We start from the raw sequence: 9,161 nt of genomic DNA on the forward strand, positions 1-9,161 counted from the left end.
AAATTGATTAAAGTAAAACTTTCATGATAAGTTGCTAAAAAAATGTCAGAACCAAATTTTCTGTTTCCTATATCTACTAATAATGATAAAAACAAAAAATGAATCTGTTTAATGATAAATTAAGGAAAATAGATCATAAATCAATACATGCTCTTGTTTTGTGCATTTTTATAGAACTGTGCATTCTAGCACAGTCTTGGCCTCCACTTTAGTCATAATGACCAACATTTCTTCAGTCTGAACATTCAACTTTATAAAGTTAGCAGGAATAAGCAGGTTAAAAAGCTGATAAAAATGTTTACAGAGTTCCTGGTCCAGATGAGTGATGAAGAGGAGGCAGCGAAATGCATGAATCTGTCTATTTCTAAAAAGACTAATTTGGTCTTCACTTCACCAAAAAATGAGTGTGATCAGAAGACAATGACACATAGCAGGCTTATGCTTAGCAATTCCTCAACTTCTGCATGAAAATGTTTAGATAAAAAATAGTAACATGGAAGTATCTGGTCTGTCAGGTTACCAACTCATTCGAGGAGGCACAGCCCTTTGATTGCTGCCAGATCTGCACTGCAAGGCCTTCTGCTGCACATTTCCCTCTTTCCTGTCATATGCTTACTGTATAATAATGGACATGCTTTCTTTTTTCAATAGAAATTAAATTAACTTGTATATGATAATGACACAGACATTACTGCAACTCCCAAATAGGAAACATTGAAAGATGGACCACAAATTTTAATTCATTATATATTTTTATTGGTTTTTAAAAATCTAATAAAGAATAAAACATAAAATTGTTAGCAGGTTTTACTTTTATTTTAAACCTGGAGTTACAACAAATTTATTACATGTCTGTCACAATGTGGCAAAGGCTGTGTACGTGTTTGAAACAGATCTGTAGTTTAGTGTAAACACAGACAGGTTGGTTCAGGTTTGCACTGGACAGTGGAGGAATAAACTATGAACATTAAAGAAAACATTAAAGAATAAAGATCGTTCATAAATGTTCATTTAAACAATACAAAACATTTTCTAAATGTAGGTGATCAATTCCCCTGATTTCAGCACAGCGGACAGCGACATCATTACAGCCCTCTTTTATTTTGGAAAACTGAAAAGCCTCTTCATCATCTGATGTATCCTAGAAGTCTTCATCAAACTGCCCTCATCAGGGACCTCCTTATCTCCCCCGGCAATAGAGAGCAAGAACGCTTTTTTAAAAGCCTGATACTTTCGATCGACTGTCCCTTTGGGTTTAAGTTCTTCATTCATTCTAAACCCAGTTGGTCCTGGTCAGGAGTCCTGGAGTCACACGAAGGTAGGGTTCAAAGGTGGGGTTCACTCTTAAGTCCATCACAAGACCACACAGACAAAAAACCAGACACACCCCATGTTCACAAATGAGACCAAAAAACGCAGGAGACATCTTTGGATTAATGGAAACTGATTGTGTTTTGACCGTTAAAAAAGAAAACTCAGGCATTCCTAAATACTCAGTTTGGAGGAAAAATAATATAATAATTTATCTTAACCTAAATGCAACGTTCTGTTGTGGTTTTCATTAATCTTGGCTTTAATGCAGCTATCATCTGACTTTCATATGAAGATTTCTGATTGGCTAATGGATTTGAAGGCAGACTTAAATCAGCCAATCAGACGCGATGTTGTTCAGCACCGTTAGCTAACAACAGTCTGTTGATCATGATAGCGCGTGCCGCGTTCCTCTGTGAGTTCTTTCTAAAGATGTGATCACAAAATATTTCATTCTTTTTGTGAACTTTAATAGGCTACAGCAGTCGGGGTTTCGCGGGTTATCGTCATGAACATCGGGTAAGTTCGTGTTTTGATGCAAACATTAGCTGGCTAAGCTTAAGCTAAACATTCATTCACTTCGGTCGGACCGAGAAGTAAACAATCTCGGACAGTAAACAATAATCACGCACAGAAACGGACACGCGGAGCTGAAGCTTAGACGTTTCAGGCCGGAGCTCCATGACAGCTGCACCCGAGATAAACCCCCCATCTGCGGGAGTGAACAGCAGAGAGCACCGGCTCTGCCTTCACCTCAGTCGGTCAGACCGGAAGGGTCAAACCGGAAGAGGCAGTCACACTTCCGTTCCGTTTTTCACAATGAAACTGTTCGATGTTAACATCAGTGTTTCTTTTCTCTAACTCAGACTTACTGTTAGGAAAGACGTTTAAAAATGAAACATTAATGTGTTTGGAGTTTTTTTTCTGTCTATTTAAATCTTTACAAGCTCAATCAGAACCTTTTCCTTAAGAATCTGGAAACTCTCAGCAATAAATAGGCTACATAAGTGTACTACAAGGATACCTAGTCTATGATGAAAGTGAGACAGCATACTTGAAGCTTATATTTTCTATATTTCTATAAACATTAGCTGGCTAAGCTTAAGCTAAACATTCACTTCGGACCGAAACGTCTAAGCTAAGGGTTCTACAAATATACTTAGTCTATAATGAAAGAGAGACAGTATACTTGAAGCTTATATTTTCTATACCATCTATATATTTTAAACTTTAAATGTTCCAATTTAGTCTGAAGAAGTATTCAGTTAGTATTCATCCTACACTACACGTACATGCTCTATACTATACTTGCTATTCTCAAGTATACTTAGTACGGTAAACGTTAAGTTTACTACGTTTTGCTACCAAAAAGAAAGAAATGTGATCTGTTGTGTTTTGCTCTGTCCAGCGACGGCTTGCTGTTCGAACTGGAAAATGGGAAACCAAAACTGATTTTGCTGAATCGAGGTGAGTCTGTTTGACATTATTTCTACAAAAGTAGAAGAATCTTGCCTTTTACGCCAAGTGAGGATGGTGTGGTGTTTTCTGGGATCAGGGGTTTGTAGTTGAAAACTGTTTGTTGGTTTTCCTGCAGGAGCTGAAAAGAACCAGGGGAAGGTAAAATGTTCTCAGGTGATATTCCTTTCCTTCTCAAACATATTCTGATCTGGTGGATCCCGTGTTCTTCGCAGCAGCTCTCCTTAAGGATCAGACCTGCTAAAGTCCTGAGCTCCAGGCAGCCGCCCTGTGCCGAGGAGGTGCAGGGAGACGAGTGCCCAGCCCGGCAGCAGACAGGGAGGCTCAGCGAGGTCAGGAGTAAGGCAGAAGGAGGCGTGTCTTCTGCCCACGGCTCTGTTCCCGGCAGCCACACTGAAGGGAGAAAGACCAAGAGACACGGGCAGCACAGACGGGACCGCGCCAAGGTGGTGGCGGAGGTGAGAAGCTGGACTAGAACCACGGTGTTTGGGATGGTGACGCCCCCAGGCTGCAGGGAGCATCAAACTTTTACACAAACCTCCACAGCAGGGGGGTTACGTCGACAGTATTTTACTCCTCTGTCATGACCTCCGATTCTGAGTCTGCTCTGGTTTCTGTTCTTGAAGGTGAAGCCAAACAAATGCTGCGCTGCTGTCCATCAGGAGGATGGAGGGAGCAACGAGAAGGAGGCTCTGGCTGATGGAGACGCAGGAGTTGCAGTTCTAACCAGTGATCAGCTGCACCAGATCCTAAGCTCCTTCAAAGACGGTGGATGAACTTATGTGACTGTCATCCTAGTGAGGGGTAACTACTGACTAATGCTGTTTTCTAACGGTGTCCCATTAGGAGATCAGACGGGCCCAAAGTCCAGAGGTTCATCAAATGAAAGAGGAGAAGAAAGGATGGAAAAGGTTAAAGAAACAGGAACACCTCTAAACTCTCAGGAAAACGTCAGCAGGTACCAACATTTCCTCCACTGGAAGAACTTCCCGCTTGTCTCTGGTGGCTAAAGCAAACTTCTTTCAGGGCATCTGGATGTGCGTTCAGCTGGTCGGAGGAACGACTCCCACACAGCGAAGCGGCCAGCGGCGCCAAGAAGGCTCAGTGGCGGAGAGATCTCGGTAAGCACGCGTCCTGCAGAGATGCTCGTCTCCTCTGACCGGAGCTTCAGATCCCCTCCTGCTGTTCACAGATAGTTTCGAAAACAAGCCGAAGCTCTCAGAGGTCCGGCAGCCTCAGCAGGATGCTGTGACATCACAGAGACGCCTTCAGTCCACACAGGCGGTGCTGCGTTTGCAGCCCCTCAGTCAGCCTGAGGGGCTCAGCCTGTTTTCAGAACACTGTTGCTGCTGTTTGGATCACAGACCTGGAGAAGTTCTCCCTTTGTCAGCGCTTTGCTTGTGTTTTCAGGTCAGCAGGTGGAGCAGAGTCAGCATCATTCCGCTCCCGTCAGACTGCAGGTAGTCCACACGTCCCAGCTTCACCTCCAGAGTGTTTCTTATTTGTCTTCCAAGCTTCATTGATCACAGAGATTTCTATTTTGAATATTTTTGACACAGATTTTCCTCTATGATGAATTTCTTTAGTGTTTCTTACATAAATCATCATCATCATTTCAGACTCACAGAACGTTTTTAGACATTCTTCTGGGGGGTTTGGACTGAAGTGAACTCCTAACATGTGACCTCAAAGTGGCTGAAAAAAGCCAATCAGAGGGCGGCGGGCTTTATGTTTGCTGTGTCTGTGTTTCAGGATGAGGGGGGGTCCGCCGGCCGCACCGAGCCACACACAGCCATCAGGTCCAGCCTCAGACTCGGGGTAAAAATGAACGTTCTCCATCTTCATGGGTGAAATCTGATGATCCGTTAACTAACTACAAACACACAACTGTGTTTTCAATATATGTTTGTATCTGATTCAATATAAAAAATTTAATGTGACCACAAGGGGGCAGAATCCAGTGGTTTCCTTTGCTGTTTTCAAGTCAGGGAGAGCATCTGACCAAAAACCGAATCTGTCTTTAGGATCAAACAGAACCTTCGTACTGGATCAGTAAAGGTCCAGGCTAACAATGATCTACACCCCTTCAGGGTGGAACATTTGGTGGAAGACGGAGAAGAGGAAGATGTGTTCTTCGGCAGAGAAAAAGGAAGCAGGCGAAGGAGGTAGAGCGGAACTTTGACAGGAACACTGGAGAGTTGATGGACAGCAGAACAGTGGATCTCCTGTGTGATCAGATGGACTGAGATGAAGGACTGTAGCTTCAAGGTGTTTGATCATGGAGTGGATGGAAGGAGGAACGGAGGCGGACAGAGGGTCAGAGAGGAGGATGAGTCTGAACATGGAGGACAAAGGTCTGATGGGGAATGTTGTCAGTGGTTGTGGTAGGACGTGAGCTGGAGGAGGAAGAGGAATCCTGGGGAGAGATGGATGAGGGGAGCGGTGATTGGAGCAGATTTTAACGGACGGAGATGTTTGGAGAGGAGTGCAGAAGGACAGGTGGTGGATTTTAGGAGAGACCGGCATGGATCAGGAATGAATCCATCAGAGGAACAGATCATTGTTCCAGAGATCCCTGCAGGGAAGCAGATGGAGATGTTTGGACACGATGGGAGGAGGAACAGTGATGGTGTTGGTGAAAGCATGCTGAGGTTGGAGCTGCCAGGAAAGAGGAGGAGGAGGAGGAGGAGGAGGAGGACCAAAGAGGAGCAAACACAGGAACTTTCCTGTTTCAAAGTCTTCCTTTACTCCTCCTGGAGTCTTCTCGTCAGGCATCTGAGGAGCAGCAGATGTTTACCAGCACCCTGAAGCACACGCTGCATTTCAGAAGCTGGGATGATTTCGAAAGATTCTGGTTGAATGTCTGGAACCCCCTTAGGAATTTACTGAACACATTCATTTATTGATTAGTTTCCTCCTTTTTCTTCTCCATTTACTCATTTCTGTTCAACATGAAGGTCAAAAACTAAAGTAGGGCTTCAACTTCTGCTTAATGTATGTCAGGATGTGAGTCCCCTAGATATGGAGCTGAATATTGAGAAGAAAGAGGAGCAGAGGAGGTGCTGGCTGCAGGAGCTGGACCATCAAAGACAGGAGGCGACGGAGCGCAGGAGACGGGAGAAGCTGCTTCAGAACCAGGTGAGCTTCAGCACAGACCCAGAAGAAGTCCCCTTGTCCTGGTGTCTGACTGGCTCTCTGTCTGCAGATGGAGGACCAGGAGCGCTGGATGGCTCACTTTGACTCCCTTCAGAGGAGAGCCCCCACCAGGGCCGGCGCTCCATCAGCTCCTCCTGAGGTGCAGCTCTGCCGTGCGGAGCAGCGGGGATGGGAACCCTCCTCCAGCCTGTCCTTGAACTGGGATGTCTCCAGCAGCTGTGGGACCGACAGCCTGGTTGGAGCCAGCGTGGACTCCTCCAGCAGATGTCAGACCAGGAGCAGGTGAGATGGGAGGAGCTAAACAAGTACCCGTCTTTCTGCCAGAGTCACAAAATTGGTTAGTCAGCATCAGCGGTCGGACTGTACCATTGACTGTATGTGAGACCTGCACAGAGTCAGTGTGACGTCATCCATAGAAAATGGTTTGTTCCAGCTCCAACCACATGAAGTCAATTTAGTAACCATTTTTTTTGCGATACGGACGCCGCCGTGTTGGAGCCGGACGTCGTCAGTAAGCAGCGATTGGTCCGAGTCGGTCTGAGTTGATGTTTCTATAGGAACTATTCTCTCCAATCAGGAGTGAGCCAGTTAGTAGGCCACACCCCTACCATGTGAAAGCAGGTTATACAAAATCGTGGAGGCCAACAGGCTCCACCTACTTTTAATCAAGGCATCTGATAGGTCAGTTTATAACTTGACTTAAAGACACTTGCTGAGTCGGCAGAATGCTAAGCTGAGTCAGCGTTGGCTGTCAGACTGGACTCAGACATTTGCTGAGTCAGCGTCATCCTAGAGCTGATGCTGATTTGACTTTGATTTTCACTCTGGAGTAAAAGCGTCTCCAGATTTGATCTGGAATAACTTTATTCTATTGAAAAAAAATGATCCTTTTCATATTTTGGTGTCATGTGATTTTTTAAAAATATTATCAAAATTCAAAAAGGTTTATGGATTAGTGAAGGTTTATGTTTTCTTTTTTTGTTACTTAATATTAATTTATTTAATTCTGAATGTGCAGCTGCTCCATAATAAAGCACCTGCTTTAAAAGACACATTTCCCATGATCCTTTGAGGCTGTTTCTCTGATATCTGCATCGGTTTTCTCTGAAATGAAATGAAGATGAAAACCTGGTTTTTGGTTCTCTTGCTTCATCCAGTTACCTGAGGACCATGACCTCCCTGCTGGACCCCACCCAAATAGAGGAGAGAGAGAGGAGGAGAGTCAAGCAGCTGGAGCAGCAGGTAGGAGCAGGTCACGAGGGAGGAGGAGGAGGAGCCACCTCTGCCTTTAGAAGCCTGGAGTTCACCTCCTTCTGTGTGGACAGAGAGCAATCGAGGCTCAGATGGAGGAGCGCAAGAAGCTGAGGGAGGAGGAGGAGGCAAAGAGGAGAGAGGAGGTGGAGAGGGAGGAGAGGCGGTTGGCGCAGGAAAGGGAGATGCTGCAGAGACAGTATGAGCTGGAAACCAGGAAGGAGAAGGTGAAGAAGAAGGACGCCGCCTCTTGGAGGGAGTTGGGAGTGTTTCCAAGTGGTTGCTTCACCCTTTGTGTGTCTCCTCAGGAGCAGACGGAGGCCGTCCTCCACGCCGAGAGTCTGCAGACGTCTGGAGGTGAGCAGACGGAGATCTGGGAAAACCAATCATCCTCATTGTTCTGAACTTGGGCGTGTCTGTTTGTGTGCGGAGCAGGACGCAGAAAGGAGGCGGGGTTAAAGGACGCCGGCGTTTCATCCCTCAGAGACACGGCCGTCCAGACGGGTAATTCAGCCGCTGAGGAGGAGCAGAACCTTGAGGAGGAGCTGCCGCCATCACCTGAAGGAAGCACTCAGTTCCCTCTTTGTGTGCAGACAGTGCAGATGGCGTGCAGACTCTGGATGCGGCTGTGCAGTACCACACACCTCTCCCCCGCCCCCCAGCGCCTCCTAACAGCAGGGGGTCGAGAGCAGGCAAGGAGAACTTCAGGGAGCCAGCAGGAGGAGATCTCTATGAGCCGTTTGCCCGGACCGAAAGGAGCAGAGGGGGCAAGAGGAGGCCTGAATGGAACACACAGAGGTAGGTGGGGGGCAGGAGGGCGGGGCTCCAGTGGATCAAAGTCCTCAGATTGCCGGGTCAGCATTTCCTCTGCCAACTCAAGCCCTTTGCTGACCCCCATCCCGCCCCGCCCCAGGCCCAGCCGGCGCTTCGTCCCCGCCTCAGAGCGGTACCCCCCCGACCTGCAGAGGGACCGGCAGAAGAACCGGCTGAAGAGGCAGGCGGAGCTGCTGGCTCTGCAGGAGAGGGCCCGCCCTCTTAAACCAGACCGGCCCCCCCCTCACAGCCAGGATTCCCATCTCTGCTCCACCTCCCAACTCAGCGGGACCAGCGCCCCCCCCTGCAGGAAGGTAGGCGTGTCCGAGTGCTGCACGTTTGCTTCCTGCAGCTTCAGGGAGACGTTGTGGATTCTGGATGTTTCAGGTGGAAACGGAGTCCAGAGGAGGCGGCGGCTCGGCGGTCCGGTCCCACAGGTGACCCTCCCACCCCCACCCCCCACGTCAGAACCTGGTTTCAGTTCAGAGATTACATCGAGCTTCTTCTTTTGATCCTGCAGGGGGCAGCAGCCCCCCGGCTCTCCTCAGCACAAGTTCGTCCCGTATGTCCGGACGGATGAAGTCCATCTGGACCCGCTGGAGCCGGCTGACACCCCCCCACCCCACACAGACCCAGGTGCTTCAGCAGTCACTCACCCGAACCAGTCCAAAAGCAACAGGGGGCTGGGTCATCAAAAAGAACCGCCATGTGTCGATTTAAGGAGCGGGTCTGGACTGCTGTCTGACCTTCTGACCTTTCCTCCATCAGGGCCCCCCGCTCAGAGCCCTGCCCCCCCACACGCCCCCCTGGCCCACACGCGGCGGCAGCAGCAGATCCTGAGAGGCCTGGCTCGGCTACGACAGGTAAACTCACCTGAGCGGGCCCGTCCGGTCTGCAGACTCACCGACACTCGTCTGTTTTCAGGGTTTGTTACAGAAACAGAAGGAGCTGGAGATGGAGCTGAACCCCCCCCAGAGCCACCACACAGCACCGTGACCCCCCCCCACGCCACGGGTTTGCACCGACTGGGTGACCATCGACTCTGCAACTTGAACATCTTCATACTTACAGGCACTTTTCCTGAAAACCATTTGGTTGTTTCTAATGTGAAATGAAATAAATGACATCATTTTTATTAAAGAGATCCTAAAAGC

The 9,161-nt window shown here is 47.9% G+C and overlaps 1 protein-coding gene across 2 annotated transcripts; it reads left to right on the top strand.

Annotated features, from left to right (window-relative positions):
- Nucleotides 1–1,094: 1,094 nt before the first annotated feature.
- Nucleotides 1,095–9,151, top strand: ccdc66 (coiled-coil domain containing 66). Of its 2 annotated transcripts, none has more exons than XM_023955345.1 (21): nucleotides 1,095–1,830; nucleotides 2,720–2,778; nucleotides 2,906–2,928; nucleotides 3,003–3,245; nucleotides 3,414–3,555; nucleotides 3,634–3,745; nucleotides 3,814–3,908; nucleotides 4,198–4,247; nucleotides 4,540–4,605; nucleotides 5,791–5,925; nucleotides 5,993–6,225; nucleotides 7,101–7,185; nucleotides 7,269–7,421; nucleotides 7,503–7,551; nucleotides 7,630–7,698; nucleotides 7,788–7,992; nucleotides 8,108–8,321; nucleotides 8,395–8,444; nucleotides 8,528–8,643; nucleotides 8,776–8,870; nucleotides 8,932–9,151. In XM_023955345.1, the coding sequence occupies exons 1-21, from the start codon at nucleotides 1,820–1,822 to the stop codon at nucleotides 9,001–9,003; spliced, it is 2,277 nt and encodes a 758-aa protein (XP_023811113.1). In that variant the 5' UTR covers nucleotides 1,095–1,819; the 3' UTR covers nucleotides 9,004–9,151. The 2 variants fall into 2 exon arrangements, with proteins under 2 accessions (XP_023811113.1, XP_023811114.1); XM_023955346.1 differs by having other exon boundaries at nucleotides 3,006–3,245.
- Nucleotides 9,152–9,161: the final 10 nt, after the last annotated feature.

This window comes from Oryzias latipes, chromosome 5, assembly GCF_002234675.1.
Source record: "Oryzias latipes chromosome 5, ASM223467v1".
NCBI classification, from domain to species: domain Eukaryota; kingdom Metazoa; phylum Chordata; class Actinopteri; order Beloniformes; family Adrianichthyidae; genus Oryzias; species Oryzias latipes.